Genomic DNA, 23,840 nt, shown 5'->3' on the forward strand with positions numbered 1-23,840 from the left:
CTCCTTATATTTGTATTTGTTATTAGTATTATTGATATAAAATACAGATACTTTTACAGGCGCCTGGGTGGATCAGTGGTTGATATTTGGTTAAAGAAGAGAATGCAAATATCTGATTGGTAGGGCTGTGGCTGGCATGCCAATTTACATGACTACCAGTTGTGTGTCGTAACATGACACCCTTGTCCCATTTCTAAAATATTGGCTGGTTTGATTGGCAAAACATAAATGATAGCTGATTTGGAAATTCTTTGATTATTGTTAGTGAGATTGGTAATTCAATAAATACTTATTTACTATTTGTTTCCTTCTCCATCAGTTGTTTATGATCATGCCCATTTTTTTATTGACTACTGAATTTTTTTTATATATTAAGATAATCCCTTATGTCCCTTAACACATCTTTCCCATTATATTGCCTTAATTTTGGTTTTTGTATTATCATATATCATATGGGATATCATATGGGATTTTCATGTAATTATGTGTTTCAGGTCTGCAACCAAAGATTCTTTAATAATCATAGATGAATTGGGAAGAGGAACCTCTACCTATGATGGATTTGGATTAGCGTGGGCTATATCAGAGTACATTGCAACAAAGATTGGTGCTTTTTGCATGTTTGCAACACATTTTCATGAACTTACTGCCTTGGCCAATCAGATACCAACTGTTAATAATCTACATGTCACAGCACTAACTACTGAAGAGACCTTAACTATGCTTTATCAGGTGAAGAAAGGTGAGTGTATACCACTTATGTACCGTAAATTCGGGCGTGACTGGGAAATTTACTACCCTTGATGTCATCAGTCATTGTCTTATTCTTTTTTTTTTTTCTTTTTTTTCATTGTCTTATTCTGAGTGTGAATTAATTGATGTTTGTACAGAACACATTTACTCTCAATTCATAATCTGGGCACAAGGACAGGATACATTGTCTATATTTCTGTGTCTCATAGTAGGACTGCTCATTATAAGACGGTTGCGGGAAGAATAACCCATTGTCTACAACATTATTACTGAGGGTTTTGTACTACTTCCCATGACAATCTGATTTCTTGTCAGAGTATCTTCTAGATGCTAACAATTATAGGCTTTGAAGTTCCATCTGTTAATCTTAAATAAACCACTTGTTATGATTATCTAATTGTATTTTTAAGGATGTGTTACATAAACAGGTTCATTTAAAGATAGGATTTTCAAAAATCCTGAAATTGTGGTTTGTTGGTATTTCCTCCTTTCAGAAAAGTTTGTCATTTGTGGGTCTGGCAGCTAATGAGATCACCAAATTGATGAGATTAAACATTTCACCAGTCATTGGAATACCTTTTTCAGATAGCTTTCTGATTTCCCAAGAACACATTTTCCTGCATCAGTAGGTTGCATATAAATGAGATACTGTGTTTGGTTCTTTTATCCTTTGTTGCCTATGCTTCAATGGGAATCCTTTTGAGTTACCGTGTTTATGTTATTAGTATTATTGATATAAAATACAGATACTTTTAGGGGCGCCTGGGCTCAACAGTGGTTGAGCATCTGTCTTTGGCTTGGGTCATCTGATCCCCTTGGTCCGAAGATCAAGTCCTGCATGAGGCTCCCAGCGAGGAGCCTGCTTCTCCTTCTGCCTGTGTCTCTGCCTCTCTCTCTCTCTCTGTCTCTCATGAATAAATAAAATAAAATCCTTAAAACAGATACAGGTACTTCTGGTTGGACCTGACATTTAGCATGAAGTTTTGTTTTTTGTTTTATGTTTTATATAATAAAGAAATGGTTTCAGAATTTAATTTTATTTTTAAAAGATTTGAGAGGAAAAAAAAAGATATGAGAGAGAGTGTGAGCATGTGAGAGGGTGGGGAGGGGCAGAGGAGAGAATCTTCTAGTACACTCCCTGCTGAGTGTGGAGCCTGCTGTTGGGCTCAGTCTCAAAACCCCAAAATCATGACCTGAGCCAAAACCAAGAGATAGACACTTAACCATCTAAGCCACCCCATGTGCCCCAGTAAATGGCTTCAGAATTTTAAAAGACCAGATGACATGAGGAGAAGATAGAAATACATCCTCTATCACTGTGGATGTTGATCAAACATTTGCTTCTATTTTATTTTTGTTTCTCTTAGTTGTGCAGGGTGTCCAGGCCCAGAATGCATGTGATATATAACTAGGCCAAAAATTTTGCGGTTGATACATAGTTGAGGCAAAAATGGAAGCTCCTTGATAACTCTGTGAGCATCATTTATATTAAATACATGGAAGGAATACCTTAAGTCACTATATTTTTTGCAAATGGAGTAAAGATAAGCTACCCAGTCTATAAAATTTACTAGTAATTTGGGTCAAAGATTCCATTGTCATGTGTTTGCAGTAGGTCAGAATCAGAATAAGATTATGTAAGAATGGTAACTTTCTGAGACTAGTATTGTAAATATTTACATTTATCCAGCCAAATTCCTGAAGTCACTGTCTCTAGGAAATGTAGGCAGATCTAGAGGATAGACTGGTAATATTTTGAATTAAATGCTCTTAATTAGTGGCACACATTTATCTTGTTTTTTTCTTAGTACTTCATTTAGTTTCTCCCCTATGAAATGAGAACCTCAGAGGGTTAATTGAGTTAATTAATTTTTCTTCAGATTCCGATACTTGTCTAGACCTCTGAGGATTCATTATCAAACTTTTTTGGGGATATTTTTATTCTTCCTACTACATTTGTCAAGGAGAAAATAAAACATTGTGTGCCAAGTCATAATTAACTTTCCATTGAAGGCTTAATTAAAAGTCCTTCCTCTAAGATTCTCTGAAACATTTGGCAAATATATATGAAATACAGAATTAAGTTTCCTAATGACAAGGTGAGGTGAACACGTTCTATTTACATCAATTGCTGTCTCTTTCTGCCCTGCTCCTCACAACCCTCAAATCTCTTATAGGTGTCTGTGATCAAAGTTTCGGGATTCATGTTGCAGAGCTTGCAAATTTCCCTAGACATGTTATAGAGTGTGCTAAACAAAAAGCCCTGGAACTAGAGGAGTTTCAGAATATTGGAGGATCACAAGGATATGATGAAATGGAACCAGCAGCAAAGAGGTGCTATCTGGAAAGAGAGGTCTGTCAGATTGTTTCTATAGTTATCTAACCCTGTATTATTGTATCTTATCAGGTCACCAAGATGAGTTATTTGTTCCCTGTGTGATTCTAATACTTACTTGATAAGTGTTGGCTTTCACTTAGATTTCTTTGCACGGCAAAGATGTCATCTGTATTGTTTTTATTTCTGCACTATGTACATAACCAAAAGAGAGCTTTTCAGTACCAGCTGTAAAATGTAGGAGGATGGGAATATTAGTCTAGGTGTAAAGTAAGTAATTCAAAGGAGTTACAGGCACCCAGGCAGTTTTTTTATTACTTCATAAACAGATAGATCAAATCTAGTTAATTTCATATTTACTCAGTGCTTAATTAAGAGGATAGCAAAGAAATAAACATAGTTCCTGCCTTCCAGTTATCTAGAGTCTAGTTGGGGAGATAATAAGCATGTCATAGAGAATAACGTGTATGACACATGTTTACTCTGGGAAGCTTTGTGGGCAGGATGTTTTCAATGCTCATTGAAGAAGTGCATCTTAAGTTAGGCCTTCTCTGAGTGATGGATGAAATTCAGGTGTTCACACAGAAAGTTACAGCATATGCCCAATGTATTTTTTAATTAAAATAATTAAAAATTTTAAAAAATTAAAATTAATAATTCTCTGCATTAAGGAAAATAAAAGAATCTTAATTCTCTGCTGGGTGCTGGCAACATTGACTGTTAATGCATTGTGAGAACTTCTTGTCATGTAGCTTTTACCCAGTGAGTTTTTTGATACTGTTTTTACCTGAAGGGTAGATATTTCTTAGAATAATAGATGATTGTGTATGATTTTTAAGCTTAAAAGGTATAGTTTTATCTGTTGTACCAGTACAGGCAGGAGGAATGTATTATATCTTGTTCCTGGTTTGTTTGGAAGGTTGCTGTGGAATAGTCTTGGTATCAGCACCACAGCTATTGGTGATCTGTGGTTAGGTAGGCTCTTTTATGTAATCCCTGGTTTCCAGTTAGAACAGAAACCATGTATTTTTAATAATATTAATTACGTTGTATTTTGAAAAGACTTTAAGCTAAGGGAGATGCATAACAATGGATGCTGCGTCTAGATTCTATCTTTATTTGAAAAAGAGTGTACTTGTTTAATAAAGAAATACATCTTCTTTACCTTCCCTTTGGATAGCTACCTTTCAACCCTTAAGCTATTTATTACTAACTAACTCCCTGTATGAAAGGCAGGTTTTTTGGTTCTGCTTCATATGTGATGATAAATATTTATATAGTACTTAGCCTTCGCCAGGCACTGTTCTAAGCACACATATTCACTCTCTAGTTCTCCCAACAGCCCTATGAGGTTGGTAATGTTATCACCCCCAACTTATGAATGAGGAATGTGGGATTTCCCCATGGATCACTTGGCAAGTAATGGCCATATTCTTTAGAATGGCAATAACTGGCCAGTAAAATACTTTAAAAATTCTGTGTGTATAGGAGCACCAAATTTTCAGGGACTGTTTATGCCTTTTACAGTATTTATAAAGCTTGATTTCTTTTTCTTCCAGAAGATTAAGACTATTTATATTGATTATAAAAGGTGAGGGATTTCGGAACTACTAAAATATTGAGCCCCTTTTCATTAGCAGCTGAAAACATAAATATACTTTAATAATTTGCTATGAAGAAATATGGTCAACTTAGGACTTTCTGTAAGGAAAGAATTCATTACAATTTAATGTGACTTTTTGGAAAGCCATTTTAAAGACTAATGGAGCATTCTTATGTCTTTCAGCAAGGCGAAAAAATTATTCAGGAGTTTTTATCCAAGGTGAAGCAAGTGCCTTTTACTGAAATGTCAGAAGAAAACATCACAATGAAGTTAAAACAGCTGAAAGCTGAGGTAATAGCAAAGAATAATAGTTTTGTAAATGAAATCATTTCACGAATCAAAGTTTCTACATGAGAAAATCCCACCAAAGGAGTGAAGAAAATACTGATAAGCTATTGTCTGTAATACTTTTTGTATTGTTTTATATTAACCCTGTTTTCATAGTGTTGGCAATTTGAGGCTCACGGGATATCAACTTAATAAAATATTTAGTAATACTTTGAGTACATTTTCAAAGATCTTTATTTTGGAAGAATGAGAGCTGTAGCTGAGGAATACTTAAATGGACATGGGCAATAGTTGGCAATGTGTTGAATTTTATAAATAAAATGTAGCTTGTGGAATTTGAAATGCGTCATATTTCTTTGTAATAGAACTTCTGTACATGTGTATTCCCAAATGGTATGGAAAAAACAAGTCGCAGCCAAGGACTTTGTAAAAGTAAAGGCTCTTTAAGCTAGAAGGAACTGTGGGAATCATTTCCATTGATCCCCACGGTATCCATTTGTTGGCAGGAGCCAGGTTGGCCAGATATGCATCAGCCAAGGAATTTATTATGAACCCAGAGTTCTGGTGTGAGCTCCACCCTACCTGCCATTCTCCTGTCTTTGTCTGTGGGGAGACTTAGAAATCCAGATTTTAATAAAACTTTTCAGATTTGGAACCCTGATTTAGTCCACTTCTCTTCTTTTACAGGAAGGAGATGGAATGGTTAAGGGTTAGTGACTATCCCTGCTGAATATGGGTGGGGAGGACCATCTTTTCAATAAATAGTGATGGGATGATGGGGTGTCCATATAAGGACAGAAAGAAATTGAATCCCTACTCCATATACAAAGTGAACTCCAGTGAATTTTTGACCTAAATGTACAAACAAAACTACAAAGCTTTTAGTGTTTAGTTTTGTGGATCTACAGAAAACAATACAAGGAAATATATTCTCATGATCTTGACTTTGGGAAAAATCTCTTAAGTCACAACACCATCTACTCAGCTATATTGAAACTGAGCACCTCTTTTCGTTAAAAGTCCTCACAATATGTTAAGACTAGATCCATGTTGGGAGAATATACTAATACTACATAAGATACCAAAGATTTAACCACAGTAAGCTACCACTTAACACCCATTAGAACAGCTAAAATCAGAAGTCTGATAACAGGGGTTTTTGTTTTTTTTTTAAGATTTTATTTATACATAAGAGACACACAGAGGCAGAGACATAGGCAGAAGGAGAAGCAGGCTCCCTGCAAGGAACCTGATGCAGGACTCAATCCCAGGACTTTGAGATCACCACCTGAGCCAGAGGCAGACATTCAATCACTGAGCCACCCAGGCGTCCCAAGATAACAAGTATTGATGAGGACGTAGAAGAATTGGAATTCTCACACACTGAGAAATGTAAGCGGTACAGTCACTATGGGAAACAGCCTTGGATTTTCTCAAACATATGATGCAGCATTTCCATCCCTAGGTATATATCCAAGTGAAATATCCACACAAAAACTTGTACACAAAAGTCATAGCAACATTATTCATAATAACCAAAAAGTGAAAGCACCTCAATTGGCCAAGGCCAATTAATGAATTAATGAACATATGAAGTGTGGGATAACTATACAGTGGGATATTATTTTGCCATAAAAAGAATGAAAGACTGATAAATGTTACAACTTGGATGAGCTGGGCAGCCCTGGTGGCACAGCGGTTTAGTGCTGCCTGCAGCCTGGGGTGTGATTCTGGAGACCTGGGGATCGAGTCCTGCGTCAGGCTCCCTGCATGGAGCCTGCTTCTCGCTCTGCCTGTGTCTCTGCCTCTCTCTCTCTGTGTCTCATGAATGAATAAATAAATAAATAGATAAAATCTTTAAAAAACAAACAAGCAAAACAACTTGGATGCGCTGTGGATGGACATGAGTGATGGAGCCAGGCACAAGAGTTTATGTATTATATGATTCTGTTCATATGGGAATACAAAATACTACAGAAAGAATAGTTTAGTAGCACAGGGCTGGTGGCCAGAAAATGGGTAGCTAGGGAGGTGATATGATGGCTAAAGTTTGGTTTTGAAATGAAAGTGGTTTGGGGTTTTTATTTTTTTTTTGAAGATTTTATTTATTCATGAGTGATACACAGGCAAAGAACAGGCATAGGGAGAAGCACAGGGAAGTCCCACAGGGAGCCTGATGTGGGACTCGATCCCAGGACTTGGGGATCACGCCCTGAGCCGAAGGCAGATATCTGCTCAACCGCTGAGCCACCCAGGTGCCCTGAAATTGAAGGTGTTCTAAAATTGGTGATGGTCGCACATGTCTGAGTATACCAAAAGGCATTGAATTGTACACTTTAAATAAGTGCATCGTATGGTGTCTGAATTATATCTCCATAAAACTTGGCTTAAAAAGAGTTCAGGGACTTTATCCAAGAGAAATCTAAATGGTTCATACACATGTAAAGGTCATCAGTCACCATTGAGAAAAATGAAAATGAAAACTCTACTGTGTTACCCCTCCCTCCCCACCAGATTGACAGTCATTTAAAGTGTTGACAGTGCCAACTCTTGGTGAGGATGCCTGACAACACTGCTGGGTGGGAATAATTTTCTACTATGGCTGAAAATATGCATAGGACTCAGCAGTCCTCCTAGGTGCATACTCTAGAAATGCTTGTACGTGTTGTACTACGATGAGTAGATAAGAATGTTTGTGATAGACCCTAGCTGGAAACAACCCAGCTGTGGAAATGAATTCCAGCTTTGCAAAATAATCATGGATGGAATCTTAACAACAATATGCAAAAGAAATGAGAGATAAGGCATGATAGTTTTTTCCTGCTCATTTGAAGTTGAAGAATAGGTAAAATACTGCTTGGTGGTGTATTAACAAGGGCTGAGACTAAAGAACACTGAATATGTAAGTGGAGAGCATGAGGGTCTCTCGATTCCTGATGGGGGGGTGCTGATGGGGAGGCGGCCCCTAGCAGGCTTCCAGGATGCTAGAGCCTGCTGTCTTCTACCAGGTGTGGTTGTGCAGGTGCTTTATAGTTATTTTCCAACTGCCATTATGTTTGTTACAAGAACAAATGAAAATGTAAGACTAATGGGCCCTTTAAAATGCTCATTTTAGGGGCACTTGGGTGGCCCAGTCAGTTAAGCATCTGCCATCGGCTCAGGTCATGATCCCAGGGTCATGGGATTGAGCCAGCCACCCTGCTTCTCCCTCTCCCTGTCACTTCCCCTGCTTGTGCCCGCTGGCCTTCTCTGTCAAATAAAATATTAAAATGCTCATTTTACTTTACCATGCTCTTTTTCATCATCGACAGTTTAGGATGAGTTATATCAGTTTGTCTTTTCTGGATACCAAAAGCTTAGGAAGAAGGTAAATTTACAGAGGAAAAATTTAAATGTGGAAATTTTTATTGGTGACAAAATCAGTCACTTCCAAGTGGAAGACTTTCATATAATTTCAAAAGCAATTTTATCATTCCAGTGAAATGTTTCATCCCCTAGTTAGCCGTGAGAGTGTTTTTAGATTGCTACACAAAAGCATGCATAAAACGGAAATCAGCCCATGGTTTTAGTTGTTAGCCCTACAAGAGATGGGGGGAGGGGGTGTTGATGCTAAGAAAACATACGCAGTCTATCAAGCTCTGATAAATCAGGCTGCTTTCATTTCTCTAAAAGAGATTTAGTGTTTAGTTGTAAGATGTTTTTGAAATTGAAAAACACGTAATAGAGCCCTTTAAGATATTTCAGACCTAAGCTGTGCTTGTTATATGAATATGCTAATGAAGCAACAAGGCCTTTAATTCCAGTCTCCTTCCATTTGGAATGGTAGATGTAAAGCAAAAGACCGTCGCATTTAAAATTTTAAATTTGAGTGTGGTTTGGTTTTTCTTCACTCAGACATGAACTTGGATATTACCAAGTAAAGTCGAATATATATTTTCCAAGATTTAGAACTTAACCATACTGTTACCATGAAATCTGTTGGCCACATAACCACGTTTCTGAGAAAATACATGATTTTTGCATTTTTAAAAGTTAGCACTAAGAATCCATCCAAGATGCAATTGTTTTTGTAATTAATTTGATTTCTTTCCTTAAAATACTGTTTTGAGGATAAAAATTGTAACAGAACAGAAGAAAAATGTTTTAGGATAGATATATTTAAAGAATAACTTTTTCCCCTCAAAATCTCAATGTTCCACATACTAAGCACATCCTGTTAGACTTCTTAAGTATTAAATGCATCTTCTATCCTTGGTCTTTCTGCATTTAGCTTTTTTGGGAAGTATGTTTTTACCCACAGCATATGGTATAAGCTGCTGATTCAGTATTGAGTGGCTCTTTAAGCTTGTTAGTTACATTCTGTTGATCAAAATGGTGTGCTGAACAGGAGAAAAACCAGTTCCTGGTCTGAGATAAATTAAACACTGTTAATCAGCTTATGAAGAAGAACAAATGAGTAAAGGATTTTGTAAGGAAATCTGACCCTGCCTTCCTGGGCGCAGCAGCGTGTATGAGTTAGGGGGTTTGGGTGTGGCTGGGGTCGGTGATGCAAACGCCCAGAGTGATACCTGCAGTTTCAGGCTAACACTGGAAGTGGAGCCCAAATTAAAATAATAGTTTTCTGCGTGATGTTCTCTTCATTCCACTTCCCTTGACAGAGCTGCCGCTTTCTCTTAATCCTGCTTCGGAATGTATCCATTTGGCCTTCAGATGTCTGTGAATCTTGTGCTGCAGTGCTTGAGTGTCACAGAGAAAGTAGTCCCTTGTAGAACACGTCTCCGTGCTGGTAGCGATGCCTCCCTCACTCTGCAGAGGGAAATGCAGAGCCCTCGCCTTGCCTTTGACACAGCAGCTTCCCCACCTCCCTGGAAGCAGTGTTTCATGGTGTCAGACAACATTCAGAACATGGTCCAAATTCAATGTATGTTAGCATATTTTTGCTTTGGCTTGTGGTTTGTCCAACAGAAGTGCCCACACACATCCTTCATCCAGCTCTGTGGGAAATTTCAGCGGTGGCATGAACAATATGGGATGTTGGGCAGCCTTCACTGGACCATCCTGATCTTATTTCTAGAGTTTGGTGAATAGAGAACCACATTGCTGTTGCCTTTGGTTCATCTCAAAAAAGGTAAAGAGAAATTACAAACTCCCTCAAATGGTTAAATTCAGAAGGAAAGGAAAATTCTGTCATAAACCTGTATCATCACACTATTACTATTGTGTTTATTTCCTAGAATCTTATAACTAGCAGTCAGTTTAATTCTACAAATAATCTTGAATGGAAATAGCTTAAAACCAAATTAAACGTAGTTAAATCTAGGACAGTGGAACTATTTTCAGCCACTGATCTGAAGTTTTAATTTGCCTTGTCCATCTAGCAAGATGTATTTTATCCATCTTTTCCTCACATAATGATCAAGACTTCCAATTTAGTATCAATTTTAATGTGATATTTTATTGTTAAGCATTGTGTGACTCAGCCAAGTCCATCATGAAAATGACTTTACAACATGGATGAACAATTTGGCAACATTAAATACTCGATGAGTAACTGAAAGGACAAGGGCCTGTGCTGGTTCCTCCAAAAGCTCTTAGAGGTGGGCACCTCTGTCTGTGCTCCACAGATGAAGACACTTAGACCCAGAGGCTCAGGGACTTGCCTGGGTCACACAGCCAATAAATGGCAGAGCTCGGATTTGCACCCCAGGAGTGTGTCTCCAAAATCTGTACTTTTTTCCCCTTTCCATTTAGAGCCTTAAAATATCGTTAGGAATCTGAAAGGCACACTTGTGATAAATTTAATCTTTCTAAATATTATTTAGTGTCAAAATGAGTGGTGTAGGCAAAGGAACAGGAGTTAAGGAAAATAGAGGGAGGTGTGGTGCAGATGTTAGGTGTTTCTAATTCTGTTGAGGAAGCTGGCACTCCTGTGGAAGGCTTCTCTCGGGAGCTGCAGGCACAGCAAGAGGTGTCCATCCACGAGGGCCCTGCTGCCTGCCTGGTTTACGGCTGCTACGGGGCCGCTGTCTAGGGCTTGTTAACCAAAGGACACTGAGTAAGAAGCTACAAGAGTTCTTTCAGATGTTTAAAAATCACCAAATAGCTGATACCAAGTGATTGCATTGTACTCTGGACAAAGGATTATGTTTAAACGAAAAGAGATGGTTGGCCAGAAGCCTGCAAGATGGGGGAATGAAATGGAAAGTCAGCAGTGTGTATAGCAGGACACCGAAGCGGGTGCGCTCAGATGTTCTGATCGCTTGACTTGGAGGTTATGGATGTTCTCTGGTGAGCCAGGAATGTTTTACCCGGCCTGTGGGGAATCGCCCTGGCGCTTCTCTCAATCACTGCGCTCTAAATCTGTTCCTAGTGAGTAAACTGATGACTCAGCCTGCACAGGCCAGGACACGCGGCTGAGTTAGAGAGAGCGGCAATGTGGCGTCTCCGGAAGGCTGGTGGAGTTGCTTAGTCCTTGCTTGGCCGCCACCTAGCTGCGTGACTTGAACCATCCCCCCTCGAATATTTTTCCCTCCATCTTCTGTACCTTAAAGAGACTGGGTTATTAGAGTTCTCCGCCACACTTTTGGGGGTGGGGTATGAAGGGAAGTGGGGTGAAAGAGAATGCCAACCTAAAAAGCATTCAAGGGGCACCTGAGCATCTGCCTTCAGCTCAGGGCATTATCCCCGGGTCCTGGGATCGAGTCCCACATTGGGTTCCCTTCAGGAGCCTGCCTCTCACTCTGTGTTTCCCATGAATAAATAATTTTTTTAAAGCATTCAAAAGTTTAGGAACACTGCTGACTGAGACTATGTAGGTCTGATTTTGTCCAAAGGCCACCGGTTTGTGTCCGTTGGGGTAGTCTAACATTTCCTGATTATATGAAATGAATGTTGGACACCTGCTAAAAAAAAGGACTCGAGCCCCTGTTGCGGCTAAGTCTATGCTGGCACCCAGTTGGTACCCCGAAGTGGTCCCATCCTCGTCTCTCCCTCTCCAAGTACCATGTTTCTGATCCAGCTGGTAATTCTCTCATCAGGAACGACACACTTGGCTGCTTTATTTCCTATTATTAGCTGTGATCTTAGCATCCAAGTATGTCAAGGTTTAGAAATACTCACTGTTAATGCTTTTCCCTGAAACTTGGTGGCTCCTTTGCTAGAACTGGACATGGAGAAAAACAACCCGGTGAATTCCAAGCAGACGGAATGGAAGAGGACCTCTAGTTGCCTGAGAGAGGAAAGGCTAGGTGATTGAATCAAAGCAGCACTCCCAACCTCCATAAGCTTAAGTCCAGGTTTGGGGGAGAGTGGGGTGAGGAGATAAAGCAGGCTGTGACGGGCGGAATTTGCTCTGATTTAAGTCAAGATTGAAAAATAGTAGCTTTGGGACAACTGGGTGGCTCAGCAGTTGACCATCTGCCTTCGGCTCACGGGATCCAGGATCAGCTCACGAGAGATCCAGGATCGAGTCCCGCGTCGGGCTCCCTGCATGGAGCCTGCTTCTCCCTCTGCCTGTGTCTCTGCCTCTCTCTCTCTGTCTCTCATGAATAAATAAATGAATCTTAAAAAAAAAAAAAGAAAAAGAAAAATAGCTTGAAGCAAATCCAGCAGCAACCAGGTGGAGGGCAGGAGTCCCTAGGAGGGTAAACCTGCTGGGTTTTTGCATAATGGAGGAGTTTGGGGTTCAATTAATAATAGCTACAAAGAAAAAGCAGGAAGAAAGGTGAGTGGGATTATTAACTCCAGGAGTATCAAAATTTCACTAAAAAAAAAGTATCATGATAGTATACTGCCCACTTCAACTGTCAGTCTTCTTCATTTAGTCATAATAATTTGTTTTTTAATTCCAGTATAGCTAGCAAACAGTGTTCTGTTAGTTTCAGGTGTACAATAGAGTGATTCAGCAAATCTACACAGTACTCCGTGCCTCTTGTATCAATTTAACTTTTAAAAGAACCAGCTTTTGGTTTCATTGATTTTCTTTTATCATTTGTCCATTTCCATTTCACTGAATTCCACTCTGTTTTATTAAGTTAGTCATAATAATTTAAACACCAACAAGTAATGCAAGAAAAATAGTAAAAAAAACCAAAAAAAAAAAAAAACAACCACCACATATTGGGATAAGGAAGGGCATAAGAGAGGAAATCTGCCAGTCTTTCTGTAAGATAATGTCTAAAATTGCAAAATAAGGAAAATGGCATAAGCATGTTATAAAAAGCAGGGAGACAAATGCCAGAGGATTCTAAGAGCTGAAAGCAGCTACCTCTGGACAGTGAGCAGGGCAGCGGTGAGAGGAGGACCACTGTTTTTCTCTTACGAATATCACGATAATATGATTTCATTTTTGAAAACTATATTTTCTATCATGTAAAAGAAATCTGGAGGTAGGAAGTCTCAGTAACATGGTTCCCTGAACATCAGGGACCCTGGATTCTTTGAGCTTGTTTTTCCACTGTGTGTGGCGTCTCTTCTCGAGGTCCCCTCCTGGTCCACGAGGACCACTGGGGCCCCAGCTACTGCACCCGCGTTTCGAGCAGCAAGGATGTTCTTCCTAGCTTTAAGGAAACAAGTTGTACCCGTTACTTCCTTTTTTTTTTTTTTTTTTTTAAGATAGTTTATTTATTCATGAGAGGCACAGAGAGAGAGAGAAGCAGGCTCCATGCAGGGAACCCGATGGTGGGACTCGATCCCGAGTCTCCAGGACCATGCCCTGGGTGGAAGGCGGCGCTACACCACTGAGCCCCCCCGGGATCCCCTATACACGTTACTTCCACTTGCATCTTCCTAGCTAGAATTGAGTCGCATGCCCACACTGACGGGGCTGGGAAATGCTGTCTTCAGCTGCTCTCCCTACCTCCTTGGGGCATGAGCGAAATTCATTTTAGGAATGGCAAGGGGTTTTTATTTTATTAAGATTTTATTTATTTATTTATGAGAGAGAGGCAGAGACACAGGCAGAGGGAGAAGCAGGCTCCATACTGGGAACCTGATGTGGGACTCGATCCCGGGGCCCCAGGATCACGCCCTGGGCTGAAGGCAGCACTAAACCACTGAGCCACCTGGCTGTCCACAGCAAGGGGTTTTTAATTTGGCACTTTAGTAAATGCTGTGAGATGATGATCCCTCTGCCTGTTGGTCCTCTTCTGCCCACCATCTCGAAGCCTCCTCTCCCTTTTCTTTAATATTTGTTTCCTCTCAAAGCATCTTTTGGTTTCTGTTCTCTTCCCTGTGTAATAACTTCATCAGACTCCACTGTGTTCTGTAATCCTGTTTCCACTGAATCCGACTAAGCTACAAACTCAGGACCTCGTCTGTCGTGCCCACAGTTCTGAGCACAGTAGGCCTGGAGTAGGTCCTCAGGGACACACCTGTGTAAGCTCCGGGGGGCCTGGCTTATTGGCACCTTGGAGCAGGGACTCTGCGCCCCCGCGTATATACCTCCCCCTCTGGGCGGTCATGAAGGGTTGTGGAGCACTTGGACATGCGCATGGCTGGAATAAAATGCCCCTCCACAGGCCAGACTGAGTGTTGAAGCCAGCATGCAGAGGTGGCCCCAGGTCTCAGAGCTGGGTGGTGAGCCTCCTGACCCTCAGGTACCTCCTCCGACCACTCAGCCCAATCACACACTGACTCCAAAGCAAAGCTTCATCACACACATTCTCTAATGACATTCTCTGTCATTAAGAGAACGGCAACGGATAATAAATTTTATGTATTCAGAAACTGTTCCTCTCCTCTCCTCTTGGGATTGATTAACTTCACTAGAGATAAACCTGAACTGATTATTTGAGCACCAGGTCTAAATGGTAATTACTGTTCTTGTGTCTTGCTTATAGACTTCCAGAAGACCATAATACTTATTAAGATGATCCTTTTCTCTCCCCCACTTCCCACCAGTTTTTTTCTTTTTTTTTCCCTTAGTGTTGAGAACTGAGGAGACAGAAAATAAATGAGCTGGAAGAAAGAACAGTTTCTTTTTTCTAGGAGTTGTGTCATATTTCTAAAGGGCAGCGCTGTAAATACCGTACTCCCCTTGGGGAAAAATCGTGCTTCAAGGACACCTCACTGGAGAATAAACTCCAGGGGAGGAATGGCCAGTTTGGGACTGACACAGTCATTGGCCAAATTCCTGCCTTCCCAGAATCTTGCTGACAGAGGCCCAGGGTCACCTCATAGGGGTTTTTTGGTTTTGGTTTGAGGCCATTTCTGCTTCCTTCTGACTTTTATCATATTTGTTGTGTGCTCTTTTTTTTTTTTTTTTAAGATTTAGTCATTTATTCATGAGAGACACACAGAGGCAGACATAGGCAGAGGGAGAAACAGGGTCCCTTCGGGGAGCCCGATGTGGGACTCGATCCCAGACCCCGAGATCACACCCTGAGCAGAAGGCAGACACTCAAACACTGAGCCACCCAAATGCCCCTTTTTGTGGCTCTCTTAATGACATTATCATTCGGACTGCTTGAGATCACTCCATGCCTGTCTCTTGGTCCCTTCTTACATGAAGTACTCTCCTATTTGTCCTCAGCTGGCCTCATGGTATCAAGGCCGTCCTTTTTCTGAGTCCCTCGGGTTAGTGACCAATTCCATCTACATGGCTGAGAGCACCTGGTGAACTTATGGAAGCAGCACAGCACCCCTCTCCCCACAACACACACCCCTGCGGTTAGTCCCATGGTGACTCCTGCCCAGATTCTGTGGTCACACCGGAGAGGTCCCAGGTGACAGCTCAAAGATCAATTCCAACACCACCTCCTGGGGGCCCTGGGGGCTCTGCTTCTTACTAGCTTTAAGACATTCTCTTGTATATCCTGCCTGGGCCCTGGCAGCCCAATGGCCAACTAAGAAAAGTCTCCAAGCTGAGTAGCTTCCACTCCACATGTAGCTTTTACCCCCTCTGGTCCCTTTCCTAGAGATTCCAGATCTCTGCTGTTCTGGCTCCAAATGCTCCCTACCAGTCCAGGCAGCCGAAGGACCGAGCACTCTCCCCACTTAGACTGTCTGAGCCCTGTGCCCCTTACCACAAGCAATTCGATCTTCCCATTGTGCCCAGGCCCAGCTACTTCCTGCTCTCAGCTCTGCTTGGGCTGGCTCCTGCTGTCCTATTTCACCGCTTCCCCCTGCCTGGGGGAGGACAGGTTCCCTAGAGGAAACTGGGAGCACCATGACCCAAAGGAATGAAGAAGGGGTACTGGGCTGAGAACAGCATGTCTGTGCACTTCCTTCCAGGAGGCCAAGATTCGAAGAGGTACAGCAGGGGAAGAGCTGAGCAGCATGTGCTGCTCTGAAGCCCTCAATAACAGCTGCTACTAAGGTGGTGGTGGTGGCTGGAGGAGGAGGGGGAGGAGAGGGAAATGGAAGGAACAGGAGTAGGGCTGTGCCATGCTCTGGACTTTGCATGAGGGTGGCCAGCTGGTGGCCGAGTGGGCTGTGTGCCAGCCCCGGCTCCACTGTGTGGCCTGGCCCAGGCTTTGTCTGCTCAGAGGGCCACCTCCTTCTCATTCCCACAAAAGCCCTGTATGAGCAGCCACAGCCTCTAGGAAGAAAAAGATGTTTTTCTGCTGAAACACAAAGAGCTAAAATCCCTGCACTGACAAAGGCTGGAGCTGGAAAAATGATTCTAAAGTCTTTGTAAAGGAATGCTGAACGGGAGCACGCACTGGCAGCTGGTGGTGTAGTGACACGAGGAAGGGTTTTGGACACTTTCTATTTTTTTTTTTTTTAAGATTTTTTTTATTCATGAGAAACACACAGAGACAGAGAATGGCAGAGACACAGGCAGAGAGAGAAGCAGGCTCCATGCAGGGAGCCAGACGTGGGACTCAATCCCGGGACTCCAGGATCACATCCTGGGCCGAAGGCAGGTGCTTAACCCCTGAGCCACCCCGGGATCCCCTGGACAATCACTTTCTAGAAGCCAAGAGCTACAGAGCCCGCGTAGCTTTCCAACTGGAAATCAGCCGAAGGCATTAGTCGAGGTCTTAGCTTGGGGTCCCAGGGAGACCCTGACCCGGGCGGCGGGAAACGGCGTGGACAGCTCAGGTCCAGGGGAAGGAAACTGAAGCCAGCGAGCGCCCGGTGTGCCCCATGCACTCTGCACACATCCTTTCATTTAATCCACGCACAACCCCGCCAGCTCTGCAGACATGGAGATGGGGGCTGGAAAGGGAGTCCCCTGCCCAGGTCGTGGAGCTGAGCGATGGAAGGACCGGCTGCCCCTCGTGCCTCCCACCCCACGCCGTGCTCACCGAGAGCGCCCCCCCCCCCCCCCCCCGTGCACCCCGGACGGGGAGCTTAGACCCCCTGGGCGCCTTGCCCAAACTCGCCGGGGGGCAGCGGCTGCACTGTCTCCCTGAGTCTTCGCAGGAATCTTGCAGCCAAATTCCACCTGCGGGGTGAGCCGTGGTCTGTGGAGATTTCCAAACATTTCATTTCTCGTGTTGATGGGCCCTTTCTCACGGTGCCAACAAAATTTGTCAGATTTTCCTCTTTCGTGTTGGAGAGATGCCTCTCCCCGCTGTTTACCAGGCACTTTTGTAGCGAGACACGAACCCCCCCCACCCCCCATCCCCCCCCCTCCCCCGGGGCTGGCTGAAGTATGGGCCCGACCCACCTGGTGGGAGAGGTGTGTGAGGGGTGGAGGTCGGCTGCTGCCCCCCGCTCCCAGCCTCCCTTCCCCGACTCACCTGAGCGCTGCTGTGCAGGACCGTCTGGCCCCAAGCAGCTGCCTTCAATGCATCCATCATCTTCTCATTTAGCTCATTTTGCTGCTTTCACAAGCCCTCATGGAGGGTCCAATTAAAATCTTGGAAGGAATCTGGGATCTGTACATTGTCCTCAGTGGAGCCACTAAGAGCTGAAAAGAGTAAAATGAAAAGTGAGACAAAGCCATTGCTCAGGTTAGGATAATTAGAATTTGAGGCTTCTTCCTTGTATAAAAGGGAAAAAAAGAAAACCATCCTGGTGGTCTCCATTAAAGAAAGAAATGCTTTAGTAAATCATATGTAATCCTGGCAATTGCTTTCTGTTGGAGCTTGGAGAGAGGCCTGGGAATGTTTCACCTCCCAGCACTTTCTCTGTACCTCCCTTAGGACACTCTACTTTCTGCCAAGTTATTTGGGTCTGGTCTTAATGTTTAATTTCTTCTTCCAGAGGGTATGTCCCTATATCTATTTCTGTGGACAACTTGCAGTGGTTTGTACATGGAAGGTGCTCCATAAATAATGTAATATAAATACGTGATGGATGGATGGATGGATGGATGGATGGACAGCTGGTTGGATAGATGGCCCCTGATAGGCAGGTTGGCAGAAGAAGTATAGAACTTGTGGATTTAAGAGAGGAGGGGAGAAGGGGAACTGATACCCATTGAACATCTGTCCTTGCAAGACACTGTTTTTGGCACTTTATAACAGTTTCAATAATTGTTACACCAACGCAGCCAGGTGGGTTTGTTTTCTCACTTCAAGCCGTTTAATGCTCAGAGGGTATGGGATTTGCTTAATGGGAACCTCAGCTAAACCAGTCTGAATGAAAAACCCACCATACTCTAGAAGTCACATATCAATTGAGCACCAAAAGTTGACTTTTATGATGTTGTTTATCCAGTACACTGACCCCAAAAGTATATGGATGTAGATTGGTGTGGAGCAGCTTTGGGCATGATTGAGGGTCTGCTGTGGGAGTAAGGGAGAAGGTGGCTTCCCCAACACCTGGGCAACAGGAGTGTCAGCTCAGGAAGACTGCTTCCCCTCTTTGGTTCCAGAGGAGTCAGGGCAGGTATGCCCATGCGCTCAGCACACCTGGCCTAGAATGCTGTGTCCTGGAGGGTCACCCATGAGGTTGGTTAAGCAACCAACTCTTGGTTTAGGCTCAGGTCCTGATCTCATAGTTGTAGGATCCAGCGCCGTGCCAGACTCTGTGCTCTGTGTGGATTCTGCTGAAGATAGATTCTCTCCTCCCTCCTGCTCATGCACACTCACTCTCTTTCTCAAATGAATAAATAAATAAAAATATTTTTTTAAAAAAGAATGCTGTATGCCCAGACAGGTGGCCCTCCCTCCCACCTCACCCCGCCACCCCCCACCCCCCGACAGCAGACTGTACCCTTCTCTCTTCTCAGTGCCTACCGCAGAGTGTATAAGCTGAGAGCAAGTGTGACCTTGAGTAGCAGGCCTCTGAGGAGGAGAGAGAGGAAGCCTCATTCTGGAAGCTGGGGGCTGTCTGGGAAAAGCATTTGTCAGGCCTTGCCTTCAGCTGATGTCACCATCAAAGCAGACAGGGCTAGGAGCCAGCGGGCAGCAGGATTTTGAGAGCCCAGACTGGGGATTTGGTTCTGGAGATTGAATCCTTTGTGTGACTCCCCCACATGATGGCTGTCTGCCCTGTGGGAGCATCCTGGTTCCAGAGTCTATCCCTAGCAGACCTGATAGGCCTGCCCCTCCCAGATGCTCTGTCTTGTGCGGTGAGGGGAAGGGCTCCTGTCAGTAGGCCCACCCCAATGAGCAAGCTGCCCCCATGTCTTCTTTGAGATGGGGCTCCTGAGCTGCTGCTTCTTTTTTTTTTTTTTTTTAAGATTTTATTCATTTATTCCTGAGAGGCACAGAGAGAGAGGCAAAGACATAGGCAGAGGGAGAAGCAGGCTCCCTGTGGGGCCCTGGGATCGCAAGACCCTGGGATCCCAACCTGAGCCAAAGGCAGACGCTCAACCACTGAGTCACCCGGTGCCCCTGGTTATTTACTCTTCAAGTCATATGATGGAGGAAAAAGTTTATCAGTCAATGAATACTAATTCTCATTTCTATTCATATGGCCAATAGTAGACATTATTTTTTCACCTATGTCATCTTTTGGGATTAGTATAACCTTGTTTTATTTGCATCTCTGTGGGGGACTCATTTGCTTACCTGGCAGCTCTGACAGGCCCTGGCTTTCTGGGTGTATGTTTGTATGGGAACCCTCAGGAATCCTTGTGGCCTTTGGAGGGGTGCTAGGTTCCTGGAGCACATCCCCGAAACGGATGGAGAGATTGCCCCCTCCTATCCACCAGGGAGTCGACAGGGTAGAGAAGAAAGTTCCCACAAGGTTTCAAAGACTAAGGCACTTGTGCTAGATGTTGCAATTCTGTGGGGAGAGGCCCTTTGGGGTAGGACTCAGGGTAGTGTCCTAAGAGTGCCCTTTGACCCGACGTTATCCCTGGCTCCTTGAGCAAGAGGGCTATAAGAAAAAGAACCAGGCCCCTTTTGGAGATGCTCTTAGAAACTGTAACATTGGTTGGGAGAGAACACCTAACCCTGCAAAGAGTAGAAAACAAGATGTGGGGCAGCTGGGGTGGCTCAATGGTTTAGCACCGCCTTCCACCCAAGGCATGATCCTGGAGACCCGGGATCGAGTCCCTCGTTGGGCTCTCTGCATGGAGCCTGCTTCTCCCTCTGCCTGTGTCTCTGCCTCTCTCTCTCTGTCTCTCATGAATAAATAAATAAAATCTTAAAAAAAAAAAAAAGAAAGAAAGAAAACAAGATGTGTGCGAAAGTGAAAAAGTGAAGGATGTCAACAGTGGCCGTGGGAGAGAAGTGTGTTGTCCTCTCATGCACTGCAAGGCATCGAGAAGTAGAAGGGACAAGGCACAGTGAGGCTCCCACAGGGCAATAAGTCGCCACAGATGGCCAGAGTGGGACAATCTAATAGCCATCAGGAGGACACATCAGCCCCTCAGGTCCCTGTTCAAGGAGGGGGCCGCCTTTGGGGCTAGGGGCAGGGCTGGTTCTGCTGGGAGGGTTGTGGTGCCAAGGGTGGCTGTGGCTTCCACTGTTTCTCCCACTTTGGCCCCTGGCCTCTGTGGCATGACCCACGGAGGCAGAGGCTGCTGTCAGTGAAGAGCTGTGCCCAACTGCAGGTGTGTGTGGTAGAGGGTCAGTTCCGCGGGCCTGGGGTGCTCGCACCCAGCACATACCGAGGGAGTGGCCCTTGACCTGCTCCGGGGAAATAACCTCTGAGCTCTTGGAAGATCTTGCCTTAGAGAAGTATCCTTTTTTTCTTTTTTTTCTTTTTTTAAAGATTTTAGGGCAGCCCTGGTGGCATAGGGGTTTAGCACTGCCTGCAGCCCAGGGTGTGATCCTGGAGACCCAGGATCAAGTCCCACGTCGGGCTCCCTGCATGGAGCCTGCTTCTCCTCCTGTCTGTGTCTCTGCCTCTCTCTCTGTGTATCTCTCATGAATAAATAAATAAAGTGTTAAAAAAAATAAAATAAAGATTTTATTCATTTATTCGGGAGAATCACACAGAGAGGCAGAGACATAAGCAGAGGGAGAAGCAGGCTCCCTGTAGGGAGCCCGACGGTGGGACTGGATCCTGGGCCCTGGGATCACACCCTGAGCCAAAGGCAGGTGCTCAATCGCTGAGCCACCCAGGTGTCCCTATAGAAGTGTCCTTGTACAACTGAGCGCTGGCAGTCTGCCAGGTAGTTTATGCTAATGTGATGCATGGTGAACACCTGTCTGTTCACCTGGGCCCTGGCTGATGCTGTATCAGTTGGATCTCTGGAGGGGCTGGCGCGTGAGTAGCTAAGCTCAGTCATGCGGGTGCTCCGTGCCTATGTGACTGACTGCACCTCCCCACCCCCACCCCCACCCCCACCCCCACCCCCAGTAAAAATCCTAGACATCACAGCTCAGGGGAGCTTCCCTTGCTGGCGAGACTTTGCACATGTCACACATCTTTACTCTCCCGCCAGGAGAGGACCACCGGTGCTTGCAGCTGGTTTCTTCATGATTCCGCTCTCTGTGCTTTTCTCCGTTGCTGATTTTAATCTATGCCCTTCCTCTGTGGGTATCATGGCTTGTCTGAGTTCTGTGAGTCCTTCACTGGACCTGAGGGTGGTCTTGAGGACCCCCGATAGAAGGTGCCAGGACCTGAGCCCCGCGTCTGTTTCACAGGCCCTCCAGCAGGTGGTCTTCCTGATGCCGGGCATCCAGAAGCTGCTGGGGGGTGTCAGTTATTTTTCTCTAAGGGGTGCTGCTGGTGAAAAGAGGAAGAGGTACCCTGAAATCTCATCGCAGAGGCAGATCTGCTTCTGTTGTAGGCTTTTCCCACATACAATTGGGAGGGCAGGGCACTTCCCTTCTCCAGCCAGGCTCCTCATCTGTAACACGGGAGGGCAGGCTGAACCGTGGCTCAGGGTGGCCAGTGTAGGCTCTGGAGTTTGGGGTGGAGGGTGGTGGGAGTTCTTGCAGCTCCCTTCCTTGTGTCACCGGCTCCCCTGGTGTGCGGTGGGGGAGCTGGAGCGGGGAACGAGAGGCCAGAGATGCTCGGCTTGCTCTTTCTGCGACCAGATGGCTTGTGTTACCACTGCCTTGAAGGGGGCCCTGGGATCTGATCGCAGATTGGTCCGGAGTTTCTCTCTCTCTCTCTTTTTAAAAATTTGTTTTATATTATTTATTTGAGAAAGACCAAGAGAGAGAGAACACAGCCAGGGAGGGAAGAGACAGAGGAAGAGGGAGAAGCAGACTCCCCGCTGAGCAGGGAGCCTGATGTGGGGCTCGATCCCAAGACCCCGGGATCATGACCTGAGCCAGGCAGACACATAACCAGCCGAGCCCCCGAGGCACCCCTGTCTGGAGTTTCTGCTGCAGGAGTGAAGCTCCTGAGTCACGCTGGTAGTGGAGCAGCTGGTATGAGCCCAGCCTGGAGTGCACGCAGGCCCCGTAGGCCCTGTAGGCCCCGCAGGCCCCGCAGACGACGGCAGTGCTCACTGTGCTGAGGCTGTCGGCGGAGGGGGGCTTTGATGCCATCAAGGAAAGAGGGTGAGGGGCTGTAACCCCCAGGGAAAGGCTGTGCTCTAAGATGTCTCCCAGCCAGAAAGCTTGATTCCATGCCCAGTGCTTCTGCGTTATTCCTATTAACTTGTTTAGGATGAATAAAATTGCCGTAATAACAATTTCTCCCACTTGTATTATTTTGATTTTTAACCAGTGGAAAGGGAAATCCCTTACCTGTGAGGGTGAGGTGAGGATAAGTGGGCTGTGGAGGGACAAATGTTCCCAGTTTCTAGAACAGAGAAGCTCTCTAGCCAGTAGAAACCTCCCTCCAGTCCTCTTGCCCCAAGATCTGGCTACTCAGAAGAGAATCCAGGGAAGTTGGAACATGAAAGAAGGAGACAGATTGAAATACTTTTGTGAATCTTGGGGTGTTTGGTTAATAGTATCAGAAGCTGGGCTGGCAAAGACCCTGTCACATAAATATGAAGTCATTGCTAGAGATAGCACTTGTTAGAAATGTAAGGAGCGGTGGCTGGAAATTTTTCGCTCTTTTTTTTTTTTTTTTTTTTTTTTTAAGAGAGAGAGCACAAGAAAGGGGAGAGGCAAAGGGAGAGGGTGAGAGAGAGAGTCTTAAGCAGGCTCCATGCTGGGCATGGAGGGTTCGATCTCACCACCTTCAAATCATGGCTCAACACAGGGCTCGATCTCACCACCTTCAAATCATGATCTGAGCCCAAATCAAGAGTTGGATGCTTAACCAACTGAGCCACCCAGGTACCCCGGAAATTTGTCTTTTAAAGGAAGGACTGTTAGGGCTTACATTTAGCTTCAGTCCTCTGAAGCTCGGGGTCAGGAAGGTGGATCAATGATGCCCTAGACTGGCCTTTTCTGTGGCCTTTATCTGATTAGTAGGGTTCTCATCTCCATCTGCTGGGGGCCAAGGCTTCCACCTCCTTCTGCTCCATCAGCCCCTGGTCTTGGAAGAGGCTCCACTGACAGTCATTTACACTTTAGTGAGAATATGTCATTGTACTCTCCCACAGACGTCGGCATTCCAAGGCTGAACTTTCCCATGAAAGTTGCTGTTGCTATAAAAGACACT

General features: G+C 44.5%; 2 protein-coding genes across 2 annotated transcripts in view; one reads left to right on the forward strand and one right to left on the reverse strand.

Annotated features, from left to right (window-relative positions):
• The window catches only part of MSH2 (mutS homolog 2), a 74,631-nt gene extending 69,310 nt beyond the window's left edge, over window positions 1–5,321 (forward strand). The window contains exons 14-16 of the mRNA XM_077915308.1: window positions 495–742; window positions 2,931–3,106; window positions 4,875–5,321. Coding sequence (XP_077771434.1) covers window positions 495–742; window positions 2,931–3,106; window positions 4,875–5,045 — 595 coding nt within the window. The 3' untranslated portion in view covers window positions 5,046–5,321. The remainder of the gene's footprint in view (window positions 1–494; window positions 743–2,930; window positions 3,107–4,874) is intronic.
• Window positions 5,322–17,594: 12,273 nt separating this feature from the next.
• Window positions 17,595–23,840, reverse strand: part of KCNK12 (potassium two pore domain channel subfamily K member 12) — a 65,923-nt gene continuing 59,677 nt past the window's right edge. Inside the window, exon 3 of the mRNA XM_077915310.1 lies at window positions 17,595–17,838. Coding sequence (XP_077771436.1) covers window positions 17,832–17,838 — 7 coding nt within the window. The 3' untranslated portion in view covers window positions 17,595–17,831. The remainder of the gene's footprint in view (window positions 17,839–23,840) is intronic.

Source organism: Canis aureus, chromosome 11, assembly GCF_053574225.1.
Source record: "Canis aureus isolate CA01 chromosome 11, VMU_Caureus_v.1.0, whole genome shotgun sequence".
Classification (NCBI taxonomy): Eukaryota; Metazoa; Chordata; class Mammalia; order Carnivora; family Canidae; genus Canis; species Canis aureus.